Source organism: Puma concolor, chromosome A2 (assembly GCF_028749965.1).
Source record: "Puma concolor isolate L17-30 chromosome A2, mPumCon1.1.hap2, whole genome shotgun sequence".
In the NCBI taxonomy this organism is placed as follows: domain Eukaryota; kingdom Metazoa; phylum Chordata; class Mammalia; order Carnivora; family Felidae; genus Puma; species Puma concolor.
In genome coordinates this window covers 160710052-160732967 of record NC_141668.1, presented here as the reverse complement: position 1 = coordinate 160732967, position 22916 = coordinate 160710052, and the positions used below count along the sequence as shown (strand labels likewise).

The 22916-nt window shown below is 53.2% G+C and overlaps 1 protein-coding gene and 1 long non-coding RNA gene across 3 annotated transcripts; one reads left to right on the top strand and one right to left on the bottom strand.

Moving 5' to 3' along the window:
- Positions 1–762: 762 nt before the first annotated feature.
- On the top strand, positions 763–2162 carry LOC147583700 (uncharacterized). The gene is made up of 2 exons (XR_015248491.1): positions 763–867; positions 1866–2162. It is a non-coding gene; the product is annotated as an uncharacterized LOC147583700 (long non-coding RNA).
- Positions 1062–17983, bottom strand: SLC1A6 (solute carrier family 1 member 6). 2 transcript variants are annotated; one of them, XM_086698824.1, is made up of 10 exons: positions 17788–17983; positions 11416–11675; positions 11054–11191; positions 9361–9565; positions 8574–8616; positions 7726–8069; positions 4996–5229; positions 3611–3805; positions 2464–2598; positions 1062–1609 (listed from the first exon to the last, which is right to left on the bottom strand). In XM_086698824.1, the coding sequence occupies exons 2-10, from the start codon at positions 11618–11620 to the stop codon at positions 1414–1416; spliced, it is 1695 nt and encodes a 564-aa protein (XP_086554950.1). In that variant the 5' UTR covers positions 11621–11675; positions 17788–17983; the 3' UTR covers positions 1062–1413. The 2 variants fall into 2 exon arrangements, with proteins under 2 accessions (XP_086554950.1, XP_086554951.1); XM_086698825.1 differs by lacking the exons at positions 1062–1609; positions 2464–2598 and adding an exon at positions 2605–2719 and having other exon boundaries at positions 17788–17980.
- Positions 17984–22916: the final 4933 nt, after the last annotated feature.

The window sequence follows — 22916 nt, the reverse complement described above, 5'->3', positions numbered from 1 at the left end:
CAAACGTTGCCATGGCGACTGCAAATAGACGAAAGAAATCTGGATCCCTACTTCCCAGTTTTCTCAAGTACATATGCCCAAGGGTTCTCTTTGGATCCTAAAGAATGGGGGAGGGAGTATCCCCGAAACACGCCTGTGCTTGAAAGGTTTCTTCCCGCTGTGAGAGAGGCAGGTGCTCAAGGGAAGCTTAATTTGATTCAGAAAAAAAACTAATGTGTTTCCGGGACTAAAGGGTCAGAGAGTTGAATTATATCCATGACATCTGGAATCCTGTTACTCTCTATATACTTGTGTTTTCCCGAAGGCTTTATTAAAGTCTCATTTCATGTCCCACCTGGTTTATTAGGCTGCAGGAAAATAATGTTAAATGACCAACATCCACCCTTGTGCACTAAGGAGACACAGCGCTTCCTGAGGCCAGCTGTGTCCAGTCTGAGACAACTGGTTTCAGGAGTCAGCAGTTTGGACTACAAGACACAGTTACTCTTCCCCACGGGAAGCTGCTTCCTCTATTCCCAGCCATGGGTGCATGAAGTAAAGAGTTGACTCGGAAGGCTTAGGGGAGCTGAAAGCCTGCACGTTCCAGAGAAAAGACTTGCCCTTGACTGGCTCCTGGGAAGTAATTCTGAGCCCTTGGAATATCCTGCCTCATAAAAGCATCTTGGTATATCTGGGACCTTGATCCACACCACGTGGTCCATGTTGACCATGTAACTTATGGCGAATGCCTGCTTTTGTTCACCTGCTATATTCGTTCGCCTACACAACAGATCCCCGATAACAGTCCTGGACACCAAGGCTCAGGTGAACTTCCTTGGCTGACACTACTCCATACGTGCTGTCACACATCGTTGCGGAGACGACTGAGTGAGTCCATGGGGTTCCACTAAGAGGGGGCCATGGGAAGCCCACGTCTGGTGACTTCTGGACCCTGCCCCAGGCAACTTTGGTCTTGGCAGATTTTTAATCTGTCATCTTTCACTGCAGTCAACTATAAACGTGAGCATCAGAGCTTCTCTTGAGTTCCACGAGTCCTTCTAGCAAATCATTGAACCTTCAGGTCTCGGGGACCCCCGACACGGAGGTCATACACATTGTTTTATTATGATAAATGGCGGTTATCCCTTACTTCCTTCAATTCCACCACTCCTTGAGAAAATAAAGGGCATGAGCTGACCCCTCCGCTTGTCGGACCCGAAGCTCACTGCCCTCCACGAGTTCTCTGCATGCGCCCAGAGAGAAATGGAGGCCTTGGACACACTTTGGTTCCTGCTCCTTTATCTTAGTTTCCACCAAACAAGCTGGACAGAACACGTGTGTTCAGCACACAGTCATTCGGGCAGTGGGTCTTCCCTAGGACCCCCCCTCCCCAGCCCCGTTCCCTCCTCTACGGGCAGCAGGGCTGGGGTCCCCTCACATGGCACTCTCGTTGCCTCCCCGGCCCCTGGACGCCCCCTTCTCTTGTGCCATGAGCGACTTGTAGGGCTTCCCCAGGCTGGGGAGGGTGAGCTCGGCTTCTTGCAGCTCCAGCTCCCGCTGAGACAAATGCTCAATGACGGCTGCTCCAATAGAGTCCCCCAGAACATTGGTCATTGTGCGAAGCCGGTCACTGGGGAGGGCAGGGGAGGGGAGAGAGAAGCCACGGTTAGTCGAAGTTTCAAGAGTTCATGGAAGAGTGGGTGTAGCAGGGTCGGGGGGGGGTCCCTTGCGCTGGGAGTTGGGGCTCACGTCCCCTCCACAACCACATAACCTCAGGCAGGTCCCTCCCCTTCAGTGTCCTCAGTTTCCCCTCCTACCAAACACAGGTTGGATCAATGCTGATGTGCTCACGTTTGATCTCAGCAATGCAATTCTCTCTTTTTAAGGACATAAACATCTGATGGAGAAAATGAGAGGCTGTGGGCTGAACGGCATACAGGAGGAGGACGGGAACCACCATGAGTAAATCAGCTCACCGAAGTGAACTACCTAACTTTACCTAACCAGGGAAAGATGCCAAAGCTTCCCCGGCAAGATTGGAGGCTGTCTAAATGGGACTCGGGTCCGGCACAGAGCTCCCAAATGGGGATGAAAGTCCAGAGTTTTTTGGGGTTTTTCTTAATGTAAACCTCCCGTGTTTCAAAGTTGAGAATTAAAAACAAACACACAAAAAACACTGGGAAGCCAGTTCTGTCCCACAGATCGCCTTCTTGTGACTTCTACATAAACCAGGGGCTTTTCAGGCTGAGAGCTAAAGCCCCCATTGCTCCTCTCCTCCCTGTCCTACTTCCCCAAGGTTAACTCTGGAATTCGGAAACTGTGGGCCACGGCCCAGAGTGTGCTCCACGGCTTCCCTTCTGCTCTCAAATTCTAGAACTCTGTGTCCTTGCTGGACTGGGGGCCCACGGGTTGGGGGTCTCACGGGGAACACGGGTGGGAAGTGAGGGTTGAGGAGCGAGAGCACCAGGGTCTGAAGGGACTCACAGGAACCAGTCCACCGCTATGATCAGCGTGATGTCTTCAGTGGGCAGGCCCACCGATGTGAGCACAATGACCATGGTGACCAGACCCGCCTGGGGGATGCCAGCAGCCCCAACGCTGGCTGCTGTCGCCGTGATACTGCACGTGGAAAGAGAACACAGGGGGGGCAGGAGGAGGGAAGGGGAAGATGAGGCGGACAGTGAGAAAGGACACCACGGAAGGGGAGAGGCGGTTCCCCGGGACATCTTAAATTAAGTTCCTGAAAACGAAAAGCAGCCTTCTATAAATGTATTCTTTCAGCTCATACTTACGGAGCCTATGCTACAAGCTAGAGGCCTAGTAGAAATTCCCATGGAAGAAAACCCCTGCCCAAACAGAGGTCACGTTCTGGGGGGGGAGGCAAGCAACAAGCAAGATGAGTACTTAACATATATACTAAGGCAGATGGCTTTATGGAGGAACGGGTCAGTCTACGAGGGTCCAGACCATGCGATTTTAATTTTTTTTTTTCCACGTTTTTTTTTATTTATTTATGGGACAGACAGAGACAGAGCATGAACGGGGGAGGGGCAGAGAGAGAGGGAGACACAGAATCGGAAACAGGCTCCAGGCTCCGAGCCATCAGCCCAGAGCCTGACGCGGGGCTCGAACTCACGGACCGTGAGATCGTGACCTGGCTGAAGTCGGACGCTTAACCGACTGCGCCACCCAGGCGCCCCAGACCATGCGATTTTAAACCGAACATTCAGGGAACACTTCCCCGAAAGTGTGACCCCGAAGCAAAGACCGAAAGGAGGTGATAATGTTTGCTGTTGTATTTATAATGACCGCGTTGGAACCTCTGGGTGACGAGGCCCAGGAATCCAACGTAAGAGCCTCGTGTCATCAGGTTGCACCAGGCCATACTTTGGAAAATCCTGGGCAAAGGGATGTCCCACAACAGCATGGGAAAGGAAATGGGGACTAAAACATCACGCCAGCTCCTGACAAGCTCAGTTGGCCTGGGTGACTGGGTTCATCCCACATCCCCCCGCTCTAACATTCAAAGCCTCCCCTGACCTCAAGCTGAGCGCCGCCCCCCCCACCCCTAGCCAAGCTAACGACTTCTGAGGTCTCACCTGCTGGCACAGCCCACCCAAGACCACCTCACCTGATAGTTGTGATCTGGCCCAGGTTGAGCTCATAGTTGTTGACTTGGGCGATGAAGATGGCGGCCAGGGCCTCGTACAGGGCGGTCCCGTCCATGTTGACGGTGGCCCCCACAGGCAGCACAAACCTGGTGATGCGTCGGTCCACACCTAGGCCCTCCTCCAGGCAGCGGAAGGTGATGGGCAGCGTTGCAGAGCTAGGGGAGAGAGCCCAGGAGACTGAGAACGGGGGGTGGCAGGGTGGGGGCCGGGGCCACAACGAGTCGAAAGAGAGAGTCTGCTGAGAACACTGAGAGCCCAGATGGGAGCCAGAGCGAGGAGAGGCTGGCAGGCGTATAACATTTCAGAGACTGATAACTGCACAGGGAAGAGGGATTCCTCATGTTGCCAGAAGCACACAGCAATGGCAGTCCCCTAGGGTGAAGGTCTCTGGACCCGCTTAAAGCCAATAGCTTAAGGCTGATTACTAGGCACGTGTTTGTGTCACTAGTGCACTTTCCACTTCCAGGAAGGAGGGGATTAATGGTCTGCTGGCCTCCCACCCACACCCTCAAGGTTGAGAGAGAAGTATTACAGGGACCCCTAGTCCCCCACTCCTGTAGTTCATGGGGCACCCCAGCTACACTAACCCTCCTTGCCTCTCTCCCACCGCCCCTCAGGGGAGGAAGGGGGGCCTAACTGATGGGGGAGTTTAGCTGAAGGAGCGGCCGTCCCATCTGGGAGTCCGTCTGTCCACAAAACACGTGCTCTGCCTGGTCAACCTGACGCCACGCAGTGAGAAGCCTGGACCCACAGAGAAGGCCTTTGGGGATCCAGCCCTGAGATGACCAGGTTGAGTTTAATTCTGGGCTGTGATGGCACCCATCCTATTGGCCACAGACCAAATCTCCAGGCAGCATTGCGAGCAATAAAAATGGTACCATTCTTCAAGCTGGTTGGCCCTTGTGACACTTCTCAAACTATTTTGAATTTAGATGATGGGGAAAAGGGAAGTTCTTTACTAACCCCCTAAAACCACAAGAAAAGGACAAGGAGGCCAAGAGAGCTCCCAGCCACCACCCCGAGGGGAAATGAAACTCTCTGAGCCAGAAAAACGACCGAGAACATGGAGCCCGTGGGAAGCTTGGGCTTAACCTCAAGACTGGCAGCTAGTTCTCCACACACAACAGAGAAATAGACAAGGAGGAAAAGAGGTCAGGAGAGCCAGTGCAGGGACAGAGATCAGCACTAAGGTGTTGGTCGACCTGGAGACCTTCCGGAGCCGCTGACATTACTGCACAGCGCAGACGAGGCTCGGTAGGGGGTGAAGGAGGGCAGGACTCGTAGGAGAGCAGGTGGACAACAGCGAACCTCGGAAAAGCACCAGGGGTGGGGGATTAGGCCGTACCTGGAAGACGTGCCCATGGCAGTGATGAGGGCCTGCAGCACGCCCCCAATGAAGGGGAAGGGGTTCCGGTGGGTGATGAGGAAGTAGATGAGGGGCAGGACACCACCAGCATGGAGGAACAAGCCCACGATGACGGTCAGGGTGTACATGCCCAGCTGACCCCCCAGGACGGCCATGTCTTCCATCTCGAGGATCTTCCCAGCAATCAGGAACAGGATGCCCACGGGTGCGTACCTAGGCCAAGCCAGAGGCCTGTCAGAGCTCCCTCATGACTTCCCCTAAGGCTTGGAGCTGGCATTCCCAAGGCTTTGCCCATATAAGCCCCTGGGGCCAGGCAGTGCCCATGGTCCAGCACCCTACTCCACCCCAACCTTCCCCACACACTCACAAACAGGGAAGGGCCCCACAGGCACAGTCCACTTCCTCTTCCCACTCACCCAGAACTCATGCCCACTACAGTGGGGAAAGGCTCCTACAACTCCACGTGAAACAATCTTATGAGGTCTCTCTTATCTCCATTCCCATTCAAGTCCCTCCCCAAACAATCACTGCCCTTGGGACTCTCTTCCTAGACGTGGCCCAGACGGTCCCTATCGCTGGCCTTTGAACGCCCCTTATTCACCGCCTCCAACTCTTTGCGCTAAGTGGGTAACCTCTAGGCCCCTACTGCCTTTTCTGTAAGTGCATACTCCCACTCACTCACCAGCCCTGAGCTATTGCACCTGAATTTCCCATGGACATCTCAAACCACATGTCTTGTCAAATCATCTACTTATTCAACCTCTCTCCTGAGCTCGCGCTCTGCTCCGGTCACAAGGTCGCTACCCCTGTGGCACCCACATCCTGATGGGGAAACGGGCGGTACACATAGAAACGCCTAATTTAAAACTTCGGAGGGCGACCGCCGCAAAACAGAGCCCCTGAGTGGGGCTGTGGAAACATGCGTGATCAAGGAGGGGCTTCTCTAGAGATGCTGACATTCACGCAGAGACCCGAGTGGTGAGGAGGGACACATCCACCCGCGCGGGGAGCACTGCAGGCGCAGTGCAAAGACCCTGAGATTAGCATGAGCTGGAAGAAGTAAAGGAGTGGAGAGCAGACCTGTGCGGCTAGAGCAGCGAGTGAAAGAGAGGAGACAGAAGTGAGTTCATCGGGGGCTCACCTGTCCCCCCCCAGCTGGGCTCAGTTAGGCTCAGGGTGACAGCCGATGTGAAGGTGCAGAGTTGTCTCCTAGCCTAGACCTACCTCTGTGTCTGCTCATGAACGCCCTTCCCAACCTCCCCATCTTCGTCCTTCCTCCTGATCCCCCAACAAAGTTCCTCACCTTCAGGTCAACTGCACAGGGCTTCTTTCCTTCTACCCTCAGCCACCCGGTACATCAGGATATTTGACCCAAACCTGCCAACGACACCACTTTAGATTTATGGCTTCCAAAACTCAGTCTCGTTGGTCTTATTTATCCTTGACAAGCTCACCATCCACTGCTTTTCCAAGCTTTCACCTTGGCCTCTAGCCCCCTACATAGCTTTCTAGTTATTGGGGATGATAGACAAAATCTTCTCCAGTTTGGGACCAGACAGTCTCGTCCACATCTGTTTTTTTTTTGAAGTTTATTTATTTTTGAGAGAGACCGAGAGAACGGGGGAGGGGCAGAAAGAGGGAGAAAAAAATGCCAAGCAGGCTCCGCGCTGTCAGCACAGAGCCCGACGCGGGACTTGAACCCACGAACTGTGAGATCACGACCTGAGTTGAAACCAAGAGTTGGACACTCAACCGGCTGAGCCACCCAGGTGCCGTGGTCTTGTTAACATCTTTCATGGCCACTCCCAACTCACCCTGTGCTCCCACCTCCCTGAACTCCCTGCCATTCTCCAGACAATTCAGGTCCTTGCAGGCTTTGCGTGTTCTCTCATCTCCGCTTGAAGGGCCTCTTCCCCCTCCCTGTCCTATTGGATTCCCACTTACCTTTCAAGACCCAACTAAGAAGTGACCTTTTCTATGACTCCCTCCTCGGCTTCCCAAGCAGAGTCCACTACCTATCTGTCCACTGGCTGCTCACTTCTCCACGTTCTCAACACCTTTTAAATGTCCCTTTACTCTAGAACTTTCCGCCTTGAATCACATTTATCTAGTATGTGGCTGTCTCCTCCAAGACTTCATGACTGAATTCAACGGATCTCCGTATTCCAGAGTTCAAGACCGAGTTAGCCTGGGAAAATGTCTGCTGAATGAGTGAAGGAATTGGTGAAGGAACAAACACATGTAAAGAATGAATGAATGCGTGCAGGTATCGATTAAGGAATAATTAGCAAGGGGCTAAATGAGTTAGAAAAGGAGCAAATGAGACACAAATGAAGGGGTGAGTGAATGAATGAGGGTGTTAAGCGAAGAGGTGAATGAATGCAGGGAATATGTGAGCCAGTCAATGGGAGGATAGCAAATGCAGAGATGAATGAGCAGGCCAAAGAATGAGCTCAAATGAATCGATGGTGCAGTGAGTCAATAAATGAACAAATCAATCAATGGTTTCATTAATGTGAAGATGAGTCCATGAGTGAATTTATAAGTGAACACATGAATGAGTCGATTCACCAATACGTATATAAATGATCTGGGTCAAAAGGCCCCAATGGCCCCTTGAGCATCTGCCCCACCACCGGACTTCCCAGCCCCAGCTCCACCCTTCCCGCGGGCCGTCACCTGCCCACACTGTCATGGCCCAGCACTCACCAGATAATGATGCCCACCATCCTCATAATAGCCTCATTGAGGCTGTCGAAGAAATCCCGCAGGACTCGGCCCTTGTGTTTCATGCCACCGATGACCAGCCCAAAGGCCACAGAGAAGACCACGAGGCCCAGGGCATTGATGCCATTGGCTGAGCCAGGCACAGGCACAGTCTCCTCGAAGCTCAGCACCTCCTGTAGGGTGCCCAAGGCCCATGTGACATTTTCCAGGAGGCTGGTTCCGTTGTCCATCGAGGATGGGGGAGGCATGGCGGTGCCCGGCTCAGATCCATTCTCTGTCCTCACTATGGTCCTAGTTACCAACCTTGTGCTGTACTGCGTCTTGAACTGAAATATGGAGAGATCGGGGCCAAAATCGATGCATCAGAACCTCCTGGAGAAATTTACCAAGAACACCAATTCCTGGTTGCCACACCCTGGAGAATCTTATTCAGTGGATCTGAGTGAGTAAACGAAGTACTTGACCAACGCGTAGAAGAACGAGTGAAGCAACACATGAATGGAGGAGTGAACGACCAACGTGTAGATTCCACATTTTTCAAAGCTCCCTGCTCCAACAGATTAGAAGGTCTCTCTCCTCAACCATCTATGGTGAGACACATTGGTTCCTCCTCCAGAACCATCCCCAGGAAGCTCATGGCCTAAGAGCTGGTCATCCCACCAATGGGAGGTCCATTCTCTCTCCCAGACTCTTCCAAAAGCCCCTGCCCATTGCTCTGTCAGGCCCTTCTTCCCATCCCTCACTCGGGGACCATTCACTCAGCAGCAAGCCCCCTACCACCACTCCCACCCTCCAAACCTCCTTGAGCAAACTGTGTACTTCCTCCTGACCTGTTTGAAGCAGGCCTCCACAAGGTTGGGTGGAAACATATTTCTGCAGAAAAACATCAGAGGAAGGGAGGTAGTTAGCAGCAGCACCAACAATAATAATGGCAGTCAACATGTGAATGCTTATTCTAGGCCAGGTACTGAGCTAAGTGACCTGTATGATCTAAACCCTACAACCTCTAGAAGTGTCCCTTCTAGCACTATTGATGTCCCCATTTTATGCACAAAGAAACCAAAACCACAAAGACTTTATGGAAGGTGCCCAAAGCCACACAGCTCCTGAGAGGTACAGATGGACCTCAAATCCAGGTCTCTCCAAGCCCTTCAGTGGGGAGGAGAAATCCCCTACCGAGCCACCTTGGGGATTTCAACTCACACACACGTACCAGTGATGCCTCAAAAAACCCAGACAACGTGTGGGTTTCCCCCAAGTCAGGGACCAGGGAAGAACCATGGTGAGCCTTGATTCTGGCTGTCAAAATCTTGCCTCTCTAAGAGAATCATTCATCCTCCGATGGAGCTTGGGAACACCAGCCACCACCTGTTCTGAGCCTGTCTCAACATGCAGCTCTAGCCTCCGGAGCCTAAGGGCCAAAAGGTCATACCCTAGAAGTCACCGACTCTCAGAGCATTTGTGCAATGCTCCAGGGAAGAAAGCAGGTACCAAGAGACTAGGTTCAACTTGGGTGTTGCATTTCCAGGCTGAATCAGCCTGTTCCCTAGTCTCTCCTTGAGCACACTTTGTTGCATCTAGGCTTAGAGTTCCCATCAAAATTAGAAAGGACGTCACCTGACCAGGTCCATGAAGGCATCAGCTGTGGGGATGGTCTCAATGCGGCCCTCGCGGTGCAGCCCCTCCTTGGAGCCCTTCCCAGGGTGGATGATGGTGACCATGAGGATGCCAATGAAGACAGCAATGACCGTGGTCACCATGTAGTATACAGCTGCCCGCATCCCCATCCGGCCTGTTGCCTTGTTATCCAGGGAAGCCATACCTAGAGGACAGGGGGTACCGCCCTGAGCAGCCCCGTCCACACCCCACCACCCACTCGCCCGTCCATCAGCTCTACTCTCCTCATACCACCAGCTCAACAAGCATCTCACCAGGCATCTCCTTCTTCTGGGCCCCACGCCAGCACCCACCCCACCATCCTTCGACCCACTCATCTTTCTTCAACCCCCGTTCCGTTTTCCGTGTACACCTTCCACCCCGTCCTTTATCCCAAACACCACATCACCAACCCTCCCTTTTCAACCCCCACCCCGGCCTCCATTCATCCCTATGTTGTACCATGACTTCATTGTCATCCCACTATTCATTCTGCTATTGACCCCAAGATCGTACCTCCCTCCAACTCACCTCACTGTAAACTACTTCCGAGAGATACATCTTTTGGTGCCCCATCCAAATGCCCTTTACCAGACTGACGCACCTGTCCTTCAGCTGCTGCGTCTGCTGGCTGCTAACAGTTCGTGCTGCCCCCCTCTCTTGAGAGCTGCCCTCAGCAGAACAAAAGCTGCCTTGCCCAGAAACACCCCATGGAAGGTCTCAAGCCAAAGGCTGCCTGGAACTGGGATTCAAAGGGCCAGCCCCTTTGACTCAGGCGGGGGCAGGGGTGAGAAGAACAATCCTGTAGCATTACTCCTGTTCCACAGCTACCCGTGGGATAGGGCTGGGAGGCCAACCTTCTTCTGAACCCACATCTCTGCTGAGATTCTTTCCCTGCCTCATCTTGCTTCCTTCACTTGCTCGTAGGTCTCTCTTGAATGCCACCCCTTGCCCAATCGCTTGTGCAAAGATCCCCATCTTAGGCTCTGCTTCTGGGAAACCCAGCCCAAGAAAGCATTCTTCATGCCAACCTTCATGCCAATCAAGTCTGGAGGTTGGCAATCAACCACTTAGGTTTGTTTTTGCAAATAAAGTTTTATTGGAACACAACCATGCCCACTTGATTACATAGGAGTCCGCGGCTGCTCCCATACTATCTTAACAGAACTGGGTAGTTATGACAGAGATCATACGCACCCCCCCCCCCATGCTGAAAATGTTCACTCTCTGGCCGTTTCCAAAAGAATTCGCCGACTTCTGCATAGCCCATCCGTATTGCTACCCCATCCCCCACCCACCATCCTGTCCCCTCCATCTCAAACACCTTTACCCGCATCCCACCCCTTGGCCATCCGTGCCGTACTCTCTTCCCTGGCTGCCCCCCTGAATGATGCTAAGCCCCTGGTGGGCTGGTATTCTACCTCCATGGAGAAGTCCGGTAAAGTTACTAAGTGGCATAGGTCACACTGGGTCTGGAACCTGAGTCTGACGAAGATCCGGGCTCTGGCCCAAGAACTCGGGGCTAGGTGCCGGCTTCGCGTTCCAGGTCCTGAGGTAGGGAGGTGATCTCATGCCTGGGGTAGCTTTGGCTCCAGGTTCGAGCTGGGACTGTCGGATGGGTCTTAGAAGCCACCACTGGCCTGGGCTCTCTCACCTGTGACCAGGCTGGAGACAATGAGCGGCAACACGAGCATCTGCAGCATCCTCATGAGAAGCTCTCCGGGGAAAGAGAAGTACTTGATCTGCCGGTAGGTAAGCTGGTACGGGCGCAGGGCAAAGGCCAGGCTGACCCCTAGGACCGAAAGAGGGGCTCTGTGGAGTGGTCTGGGTCACTCAGCCCCATCTGTGTGAATGTGTCCTTATGGGGGGCGGAGGGAACGCAGTGGGCGGCGGGATGCGCTCGCGTGGGTGACAACCGGTAGGTGGAGTGAAGATGTGTGCGGGCAGGAGATTTCCCCGGGGACCCCGCCCCCGCCGGGCCCCGCCCCCCCCCCCCCCCCCCCCCAGCCGGCTCACCGATGACCACCGCGCTGACGGTCAGCAGGATGAAGGCGTTCCGGCGCAGGAAGCGCAGCACGTGCTCACGGGTCATGGTCTGCAGGCGCAGGCGCGTGCGCAGTGCCCTCTGCTGCAGACTTTCTTGCAGCCGCTGCAGCCAGCCCACCCGGCCCAGCCGCTGGCCACTCTCCCGCAGGAACAGGCTGTTCCCGTGGCTGCTCATCGTCTATCTGCCGGGGCCACAGGGGCCTTCCAGTGAGGGGCAGGACAGAGGGCGGCTGTAGGGAGAGGGGAAAGGGTGGAAGAAACCAGCAAGGGGCTCAGAGAGAATCCAGGCACCAGCGGAGGGCAGACGTCCACCTGCTGGGACGTGCCCATCCTGAGACACCTGAGAACACCGCCTGGGGCTCCAGGGTTACGCCCCGGGGAGAAAGAGGTCAAGATCGCCTGAATCGCTCCCGGACGTGGCTGGGGAGAGGTGGGGTGGGAGATCACAAGGTAATGGAGGTTTCTGCCACTCCCTGGCTCCAGATCCCTCATTTCACACCATCAGGAGGAGGTGGGGGCTGCCCCAGCTCACAAACCAAACTAAAGAGCCTTTGCTGAGCGCCACGTGCATGCAGAGCCCTAGACAAGGCCCCTGGGGTTAGCCCCCCAAATCAATGTGGTTTCGTGTCTGGCCTGGAGGTGCGGACAAGTGGACGGTCCACAATGACAAAATCATCAGGAGCCTGGCAAAAGTCAGGGCCCGACAAATGCAACTGGTCTGCATGAGTGTTCAGGTGAAGAAAGGAGCTGGAGGTGCGGTTCCTTAGGGAGGAAATGGTGACCTTGTCCCCAGTGGCTCTTCAGGACTCATCTTTGAAGGGGAATGTGATGTTCAGAGTTCTCTCTGGGGTGCCAGGCACTATTTCCAAAACCAGACTTTTGCATCTTCTCTGTATCTGACCACTTCCCTATAACCTTATTTGCTTACTGAAATAAATATATCTCAAACGGAAGCTTTAGATCATTACTTGAAATGCAAATTATATTTTAACACACATTAAATGAAGTGCATACAAAAATAAAAACCTGTCGATCCTCTTACCAACTAAATACCTTACAAGTTTCAGGCAGCTTGGAAACGTGACTCTTGTGGGCCAGGGGAACTTTTGCTTTTGTGGACTTCTTCCTCCATTAAAAAAAAGTAAAGTATTAAGTTGTATTTTACAACTGAATTGTTATAAAGGCGAATATAGTGGTTGCACAACACTGAGAATCTCCGAGATGCCCCTGATGCCTCTTTAAAATGGTTGGGTTTCTGTTCTGTGAATTTCACCAAACATTATACTTTAAAATATTTTCTTTTAGGGGCGCCTGGGTGGTTCAGTCGGTTAAGCGTCCGACTTCGGCTCAGGTCACGATCTCACAGTTTGTGAGTTCAAGCCCCACGTCCAGCTCTGTGCTGACAGCTCAGAGCCTGGAGCCTGCTTCAGATTCTGTGTCTCCCTCCCTCTCTGACCCTCCCTTGCTAACGGTGTCTCTTTCTGTCTCTCAACAATAAATACATGTTAAAAAAATTTTTTTTAATATTTTCTTTTACTAAGTGCAGTTCTTGGAGCACCTGGGTGGCTCAGTCGGTTAGGTGTCCGACTTCAGCTTAGGTCATGATCTCACAGTCCGTGGGTTCGAGCCCCAAGTCAGGCTCTGTGCTGACAGCTCAGAGCCTGGAGCCTGCTTCGGATTCTGTGTCTCCCTCTCTCTCTGCCCCTCCCCCGCTCACACTCTCTTTCTCTCTCTCCCTCTCTGTCTCAAAAATAAATAAAACACTGTTATTTAAAAAAAATAAGTAGGGGTGTCTGGGTGGCTCAGTCGGTTGAGCGTCCGACTTAGGCTCAGGTCATGATCTCCCGGTTTGAGTTTGAGCCCCGCGTCGGGCTCTGTGCCAGCAGCTCGGAGCCTGGAACCTGTTCCGGATTCTGTGTCTTCCTCTCTCTCTGCCCCTCCCTCACTCGCACTCTGTCTCTGTCTCTCTCAAAAATAAATAAACATTAAAAAAAAATTTTAATAAAAAATAAAACAATTAAATAAAAGCGTAGTTCTTTCTTCTGATTTTAAAAGAAGTGAAAACATCTCTGTAGGTCCTAAAAGTATCATGAGCCCTGGGCACCAGACCTACTATTTCAGAACGACAGGCAGCCTGGCCTACAATGATCTCACAGGGGGAAAAAAAAAAAGTGGCAGGTGCCCATATCCCAGGCATCCTGGGAATTCTGCTGTCCCTTTATATTCACTCCAGGGCAAAAGGCTGACCACCAGGGGTGGATGGCATTGCTGAGGCTCCCTTGGCTGCTGGCTCCCCTTTTGGTCTGGCCAGTGGGCAGGAGAATGGTGGTGGGAGGAGCATTTATTCTCCCTACCCCACCGCCGACACGCCCCTATTTGGCAGTGGCTGTGTTCCTCCGCCTCAAGCCACAGGTGCCATCAGACAATCCTTCATACCTGTAGGCCATTCGGACATCTTCTCTGAAAAAAAAAATGCGTATTTAGTTCCGCTGTCCATGTTTTAGTCAGGTGGTTTTTGTTGCTGTTGTTATTGTTGAGTTGCATGCGCTCTTTACAGATTTAGGATGTTAGCCTCTTATCTGATACATGGTTTACAAAAAGTGTCTCCCATTCTGCACGCTGTCTTTCCATTCTGTTGTTTCTTTTGCTGCGAAGAAGGTTTTTAGTTTGAATGTGGTCCCTCTTGTTTATTCTGGCTTCCATTTATGCTTTTGGTGTTCTAGCCAAAACAATCATTGCCAAGACCAATGTCACAGGGCTTCTTCCCTACCTCGTCTTCTAGGTATCAGGTCTTATGTTTAAGTCTTGGGCCCATTTCAAGTTACTTTTTCTGAGGAGTATAAAATAGGGGACCAATTTCATTGTTCTGTATGTGTTTATCCAGTTTTCCCAGCACCTGTTGAAGAGACCATCCTTTTCCCCATTGGGTGTTCTTGGCTCCCTTGATGTGATAGAGGTGCTCTTGCTAAGCCAATATTATTACAAGACACAAATGTATCAAAACAACAAGGTACACACCTTACCCTTAGGCAATGTTATACATCAAGTACGTTCCAACCAAAAAAGAAACACAGTCCTTTGTTACAGCCAAGGCTCCCGTCCTGCTACCTCCCTGCCTCCCTCCTGATCCCTCCCCTCCCCCACTCTTGCTGGTCCCTGACTGCTACTACACCGCCCTTACTGCTTTCCCTTCACTTTGCTCCGATCTTTGTAAATACTCCTTAAGTTAAACTCTTTCCAATTCTGCTTTTGGAGTGTGCTGTTTCCTGACAAATACAACAGATTGATCAGGCTCTTAGAAAAAACTCTCCAAGGGGCACCTGGGAGGCTCGGTTGATTAAGAGTCCGACTCTTCATTTCAGCTCAGGGTCATGATCTCACGGTTCATGGGATCAAGCCCCGTGTCAGCACTCTGTGCGTATATCGCGGAGGCTGCCTGGGATTCTCTTTCTCCCTCTCTCTCTGCCCCTCCCTGGCTCATACACACTCGCTCTTGCTCTTTAAAAAAAATTTTTTTTTCAACGTTTATTTATTTTTGGGACAGAGAGAGACAGAGCATGAACGGGGGAGGGGCAGAGAGAGAGGGAGACACAGAATCGGAAACAGGCTCCAGGCTCCGAGCCATCAGCCCAGAGCCCGACGCGGGGCTCGAACCCACGGACCGCGAGATCGTGACCTGGCTGAAGTCGGCCGCTTAACCGACTGCGCCACCCAGGCGCCCCGCTCTTGCTCTTTAAAAAGGAGCGAGCCAGGGGCGCCTGGGTGGCGCAGTCGGTTGAGCGTCCGACTTCAGCCAGGTCACGATCTCGCGGTCCATGAGTTCGAGCCCCGCGTCGGGCTCCGGGCTGATGGCTCGGAGCCTGGAGCCTGTTTCCGATTCTGCGTCTCCCTCTCCCTCTGCCCCTCCCCCGTTCATGCTGTGTCTCTGTCTGTCCCAAAAATAAATAAAAAACGTTGAAAAAAAATTTTTTTTAAAAATAAATAAATAAAAAGGAGCGAGCCAAAGGCAGACAGTCAATACTGTTCCTGTGCTGAACTCTGTGCACGTTTGGTTTGCCTGGTGTTACACCTGCCACTCTCTGAGGGATCGTGGCCTCCAACCCCTCCCCTTGGCTGCCCCCCAGTCTCAGTGCCAAAATCCACCCAGGATGGGCTGGGAGTCTCACAGATGTCAGTTCCTCTAGTAGGTAGACCCCTGGAGGGAGGGGGGGTCGGGGGTGAGGTTGTTTGCTGCCGCTAGCTGTGCGGCTTCTGTTCCAGGGTTACTGTCTTCCTTGCCCTCCCCTGACCCACCCCCACCCCCCATATCCAAAAGATGAGACAGCTGCCTCAACTTTCCAAGCCACGCTTCCTCCGGGTCCAGGCCCGCATTCTCAATGCCAGATCCCAGTTGGGGTCCTGCTCCAAATGGGTCCACCGCTTTGAAACCCCAGTGCTGCTTCTCACCTTGCTGTGAAAAAAAATCCCAGACATGGGACCACAGATTACATGGGAAACTCTTAATTCTTCTCCCTCTCTCTCTCTCTCTCATGTTCCCAGTCACCAAGCAGTACTGCGAAACTGCCCATGGGTCCCAAGGGAGTGCTCTGCTGAGATCCAAACCAGCCACAAAAGCTCCAGGGCTCGTTTTGTCTCTTTCCTTCCTCTTCCCTACAAGAAGCAGCACAGCACAAAGCAGGGATGGACAAACCATCATCTGAGGGCCAAATCCGGCCCGCTGCTTACATCTGTAAACAGCTTTCTTGGCACATGGCCATGCTCATTCCTGACATATTGTCTACGGCGTACTTTCATGCTACAATGGCCGAGCTGGGGTGTTGGGTCAGAGATCGCACGGGCCGCAGTGCAATCTCTCGGGCCCTTTACTGACAAAATCCACCAGCCCCTGACCTAGCAGAACCGCATACCTGAGCGCTTTGTCTCAAACCCCCCTCCACCTTGCTGGAACTGGTCACTTTCTGTGTGGCTTAGAGGGCTCTATTCGCATGAGGCTTACAACAGCACCTGGTGAGCGTGAAACGGACGTTAACCCGGGTCAATAAAAAAGCAGAAACCCAGCAGCCAGGGGACGGACAGCCTGTCCACTGTCTCCTGCTCCTAGGCATTCTCTTGACTCTGTTTCTTAGGTTTGCCACTGGGGAAGGGGCCCTTCTAGTGTCCCCAGTCTCCACAAGGGTTCCAGCATGGGTCTCCCACCCGCTTCCCCCAACCTCCAGACTCTCAGACGTGAAGGCATGTACTGCCCCCCACCTTGGATCGGAAAGAAAGGAAGGGCCTCCCACATCCTAAAGCTGAAGCAAGCTTGGTTGGCAACCGTATGCTTCCTCTCCATTTTATCTCAACACCCTGCTAGCCAGAGCAGCGAGCGGGGGAAGGAAAAAGAAAAGTCACATACATCACATATCACACACGTATTCAAACACACAGCTTCACACGCCTTTGTGTGCAACTGACACATATACAACCGCACAGACACGCGGTCACACACACACACACACAACTGTTCAGGCACACAAGCCCACACGACGCCTTCAGAAATGCAACTCCACTCATGCCGCGTCCATCACACAATCCCTGCACACACAAACACATGCACACACATCCATGCACAGCGTCGGACATACGACCTCACACACGCCTTCAAGACCCCGCACAGTTCCCCTTCGTAAATGAAACTCCATACAGTGACGGCCATACAGTTCCTACGCGCGCGCGCGCGCGTACACACACACACACACACACACACACACACACACACACAACTTGGGGCTCCAGACACAAAACTTCAGACATTCAAATCCCTCCCCACGTTTCAACACCCAGCCCACGCGCCTCTTTGGGCAGACAAGCCCACTCACAAATTCAGGCTCCCACGCACGCACCACCACCACCGCCCCCACGCACCCTTCACACCCAGCACCCGCGCAGCGCAGCGGTGGCCGAAGTCTCAGCCACAACCCAAGTCTGCCCGGAGTTGGAGGCATACACGCCCGAGAAGAAAGGGAAAGGAGCCCTGGAAATGGAGGAAGCATCAGGCACCGAGATGGACACCGGCCCGCGAGTTGAGGCCACGGGGGGGGGGGGGGGGGGGGAGGAGGGGCGATGGGCACCGAGCCCTCGGGTGACTGAGGTGGTAGGAAACTCACCAAGGCGACCAGAGGAGCGGCGGCGACCACGCTAAGGGGCAGGGAGCAGCCGAGACAAAGGCGGCCGAGAGGTGGCAAGGGGGACGCGGGGCGCCCCACCCGCCCGACCCCGGTGCGGGGCCGAGCCCGCCTCGGACCCCGCCCGCCCCTACCCCGGAGCCCCTGCGCCAGCGCGGCCGCGGGGCCCCCCACTCACCCGCGCCCGGAGCGGCGGGGGCGGCCTGCCCGCGCCTCGGCCTGCGCGCTGCTCCCGGATGCAGGTGCCGGAGCCCGGCGAAGCGCCCGGCCCGAGCAGCGGGGACCCGCCAGGGATGGCGCAGCGCTTGGCGCGGGGACCGGACGGCAGAGGCACCGGCAGGGAGCCGGGACGCGCTGTGCGGCGGGTGGGAGCCGGGCTGGCCCTGCGCTCACGTGGGTGCGGGGGCGCGGGGCGGCCGGGGGAGGGGGCGGGATCCCCTCCGGGATGCCCCCCGCCTCCCCCGCGCCGAGCCCAGGCTCTGCCACCGCGCGCCGGAGGAAGGGGCAGGGCGCGGGTGGGGAGGGAGGAGGGGAGAGAGGGAGGGAGGCGGGGTGGGGGGGGGGATCCTGGGGTGGGCGGGGTGGGTGGCCTCTCGCGCGTCCCGCCCCCGCCCCGCGCCTCCGAGCCCCCGCCTCCCGCGCCTCCGCGGCCCTCCTGAGGCCTGAACGTCCCTGGAGGGCGCGGGGACCCGCCCGCCACCGCTGGGCCCGGTGCCCGCAGCCGCCACGTGGGCTCCGCCGCCCCGCGCGTCTCCCTTCGGGTGCACAGCCCGGCCTTGGCCTCTGGGCCGCTGTGCGCCCTTGGGCTGACCCCTCTCCCTCTCTGAGCCTAGCCTTATTTAAACAGCGGAGATGACTCCGCCGACCCCGCAGAAAATTAAAAACTGAGAAAAATCCAAGCGCGCGGGTATGGACAGTCTTCGTGCAGCGTGAGGCCTCGCGCGAATGGGAGATCACTAATTCCTGTGCTCTTGTAATTAATATTATCCTTTGCCGTCCCCAGAATCCGTACCCGGCGAGGCCGGTCCTGCGTTTCTTCTCAAAAGACCCGGCACTGGTCGCTTCCAGCACCTCCCGTCTGTCCTGACAGCTAACTGTCATTTTCCAGAGCTGAGGGCGCAGCCCCGCACCTGTGATAAAAATCAGTATGTGGTTGTTGTTGTTATCGAACAATTGTTGATCCGGACGTGCTGGTGTGGGCGGTCTCTTTTGCTCATAGTCTCCGCACGATGAGGTAGATATCACTGCCCCCATTGGAAGAGAGGACAGGCGCTCAGAGAGGTTGGGTAACTCGCCCAAAGTCACCCAGGCAGGGAGCAGCCACCTCAACCTACTGCCTGGACTCCCCTCCTTGACACTGTCCCCACAGGGACGTGGCTCTCAAACTTAACTGTACCTTAGAATCCCCGAGTGGCACCCTGGACCAATCACATCAGTGTCCTCGGGCGTGAGACTCAGGCATCAGCGTATTTTAATGCTCCCCGAGTGATCTCAACGTGTGGCTAAGGTCCAGACCCTGCCCTAGATGTCGGGTTCTCCTGGACCACACAAACACCTGTCACCCCCTCCCCCCCCCCCACCGAAACCTCCCCACTCCCTCTTTTCCCACACGGGCTGTGCACCCTGGTTGTGCGTCCCTCTCTGAGCCCGAGCCTAGAGCTCCTGGCTCTTGGAGTCATTCACTCCACAAATATTTGGTGCGTGTCCCCTGTGAGCTAAGCTGCGCTAGAAGCTGGAGATTGAGCAGGGAAGAAGACAGACCCCTCCTTGCTGTTTTACACAAAATAATAAGTAAGTAAAATGAAATGATTGGGTCTCAGAACCCCTTTACACTTCTTTAAAATATTTATTTTTGAGAGAGAGACAGAGACAGAGCACAAACAAGGGAGGAGCAGAGAGAGAGGGAGACACAGAATTGGAAGCAGGCTCCGGGCTCTGAGCCGACAGCACAAAGCCCGACGCGGGGCTCAAACCCACCAACCAGGAGTTCATGACCTGAGCTGAGGTCAGACACTTAACCGACTGAGCCACCCAGGTGCCCCTACGCTTTCTAACAATTAGAGTGGCCCCTCCAAAACCCAAAACCCCAGAATAATCGTGATTTTAAGAAATCAAATTCCCATAGAGAGGTTCTTAGGATATACCGGGCTAGTACTCATCTAAACTGGCCAGCCATCAAACACAAGGGAAATCTGAGAAACTATCACAGCAAAGAGTAGCCTAATATAATGGGAGATCCCACAGGGGGTCCCAGAACAGAAAAAGGACATTAGGGAAAAAACTGAGGTGATCTCAACCGAGTGTGGACTTTAGTAATGATGTGTCAGTATTGGCTGCTTAATTGAAACAAACGTATTGTACTAATGGAAGAGAGGGGAAGTTATTGGGGGGAGTATGGCAACTCCCTGTAACATCTCTTCAGTTTTTCTGTAGATGTAAAACTATTCTAAGAAATTGTGTCTGTTGATGAAAAAGATCATGGGAGACTCTGCAAGCTTTCATCCATGTAGATGATATGTATCGATCTTTATTGAATTCGAGGTCAAGCCGGAGAAAGCTTTGGGGCACCTGGGTGGCTCAGTGGGTTAAGCGTCCGACTTCGGCTCAGGTCATGATCTCCTGGTCCGTGAGTTCAAGCCCCGTTTCAGGCTCTGTGTTGACAGCTCAGAGCCTGGAGCCTGCTTCAGATTCTCTCTCTCTCTCTCTCTCTCTCTCTCTCTCTCTCTCTCTCCCCCTCTCAAAAATAAACAAACATTAAAAACTAAAAAAACAGAAAGTGGGATTCTCATACAGTTGATCCTGATTATGTGAGGATTCCATATTGATGAGCTCACTCACCCAAACTTATGTGTAACCCCCAAATCAATACATGTGGCACTTCTGCGGCCCTTGGCAAACGTAGTCAGAGCGATGCAAAGGTTGGGCTGGCTGGGGTGCGTGTTCCCCGCTGATGCTGAACAAGGCTATGTTCTGCCTACTCGTTTGAGATGTTCCGCTGTAAAAGACATCCCTCTCACGGTCTAGTTAGTGCCATGGTTTTCACTTTGGGTGCTTTTTGTTGATTTGACTGTTTAAAATGGCCTCAGGCATGAGGCTGGGTGCCGTCCAAGGTTGGTTAGCAAGAGAAGTCTGTGTTGTGCCTCACTGAGAAAATACGTGTGCTCTATGAGTTTTACTCAGACAGGAGTTGCAGGGCTGTTGGTTGTGAATTCAATGTTAATGAATCAAGAACTTATATTGCATAAGGTGTCTTTTTTTTTTAAGTTTATTTATTTTTGAGAGAGAGAGAGAGAGCATGAGACAGTGTGGTAGAGAGGGAGACAGAGAGAATCCCAAGCAGGCTCCACGTTGTCAGCACAGAGGCCAACACGGGGCTCCAACTCACAAACCTTGAGATCACGGCCTGAGCCAAAACCGAGAGTTCAGAAGCTTAACCGGCTGAGCCACCCAGGTGCCCCCATAAGGTGTCTTTAAACAGAAACACACATAAAACAGAGTGAAGTATTGATTGGTTGATGATTGGTTGTAAAAAATGTTGTAACCAGCGGCTCCGGTCAAGATCTCACGGTTCGTGAGTTCAAGCCCTGTGCTGGCAGCTCGGAGCCTGGAACCTGCTTCAGATTCTGTGTCTCCCTCTCTCTCTCTCTGTCCCTCCCCCACTTTGTGCTCTCTCTCTCTCTCTGTCTCAAAAAGAAATAAAAATATTCTTAAAAATAATGATAATAATAAATAAAAAATAAATGAGCTCTCGAGGCATGAAAAGGCACAGAGGAAACTTAAAAGCGTATTACTGAGAGAAGCCCATCTGAAAAGGCTACATGTTGTGTGATCCCAACTGTATGATGTGCTGGGAAAAGGCAAAACCAGAGAGCCAGGGAAAGGATCCGTGTTTGGCAGGGGTTGGGGAAGGGAAGGAAAGAGTAATGGGAGCACAGAGGAGCGAATGCACAGCCCCAAGGGTGATCCTTAATGCGAACTGTGGACTCTGGGTGAGGACGCTGTGTCTGTGCAGGCCCATCAGTTGTAGCGAGTGATCCGCTCTGGTCGGGACGTTGATGGTGGTCAAGGCTGCGCCTGGGGGGGGCGGGGGGGTGGGCAGGGGCATCTGAGAAACCACTGTACCTTCTGCTCTACGTGGCTGTGAATCTAAAACGGTTCTTTAAGACAAAAGTCTTTAAAAAAAAAAAAACAACACTCCATTAAAATCGAGAAAAAACTGAACTCTAGAGTTGAGGCCGAATGAAACACACAATTTTTATTGCTTCATCGAGGACACACTACAGGAAAACTGGCTTTTGGTTTTTGAGCCGTGAGTGTGGTGGTGAAGAATATGAGGTCTCTGCACAGCGTGGGGTCGCCAGCTTGATTCCCGCGAAGGTGCTAGCGGCTGTTTTGCTCACCATTGCTTTCGAACCGTGAGAGCACAGGCTAGGCCAACACAGGGCTGGGGGGAGTGGGCAGTGGCCGCTGATGGGCGCTGATGTCCTCTGGGGGGATGAAAATGTCCTTGAACTGGAGGGGATAAAGATAATGGCCGCACGACATTGTGAATGTGCAAAGGGCCACTGAATCGTACGTACTCTTTGAAATGCTGAATTGGGGGCGCCTGGGTGGCGCAGTCGGTTAAGCGTCCGACTTCAGCCAGGTCACGATCTCACGGTCCGTGAGTTCGAGCTCCGCGTCAGGCTCTGGGCTGACGGCTCGGAGCCTGGAGCCTGTTTCCGATTCTGTGTCTCCCTCTCTCTCTGCCCCTCCCCCATTCATGCTCTGTCTCTCTCTGTCCCAAAAATAAATAAACGTTGAAAAAAAAAAAGTTTAAAAAAAAATAATAATTTGTTTAATGTTTTTATTTATTTTTGAGACAGAGAGAAACAGAGCATGAGCAGGGGAGGGGCAGAGAGAGAGGGAGACACAGAATCCGAAGCAGGCTCCAGGCTCTGAGCTGTCAGCACAGAGCCCGACACGGGGCTTGAACTCATAGACCGTGAGATCAGGACCTGAACCGAAGTCAGATGCTTAAACGACTGAACCACCCAGGCGCCCCCTATGTTGTACAAAGTTTATGCTGTTCCACCTCAATAGAAAGAATAGTGGTACCAAAACCCCAGTATTTAAGATAAATAACGTTTCAACACAACATTTTTAAAAACCCAAGTGAATGCAAAATGCACCATGAACGAAATAGCAACTTTCCAAATAGAGACAGGATCAGAATTCCTGATTTTTACTCCTTCTCGGGCCCCTATATGGCTTGGCTCAACACTCTTACAGATGCTGTCTTTTTTTACATTTGCTCACTATGGATTT

Excerpts from the sequence above, each read along its gene's own strand:
- SLC1A6 (XM_086698824.1), bottom strand. The coding sequence starts at position 11,620 with ATGAGCAGCCACGGGAACAGCCTGTTCCTGCGGGAGAGTGGCCAGCGG. Across the intron at positions 11,192-11,415 it reads CGTCAGCGCGGTGGTCATCG|GGGTCAGCCTGGCCTTTGCC; the intron begins GTGAGCCGGCTG and ends TTTCGGTCCTAG. Across the intron at positions 8,070-8,573 it reads TGGAGGCCTGCTTCAAACAG|TTCAAGACGCAGTACAGCAC; the intron begins GTCAGGAGGAAG and ends TCCATATTTCAG.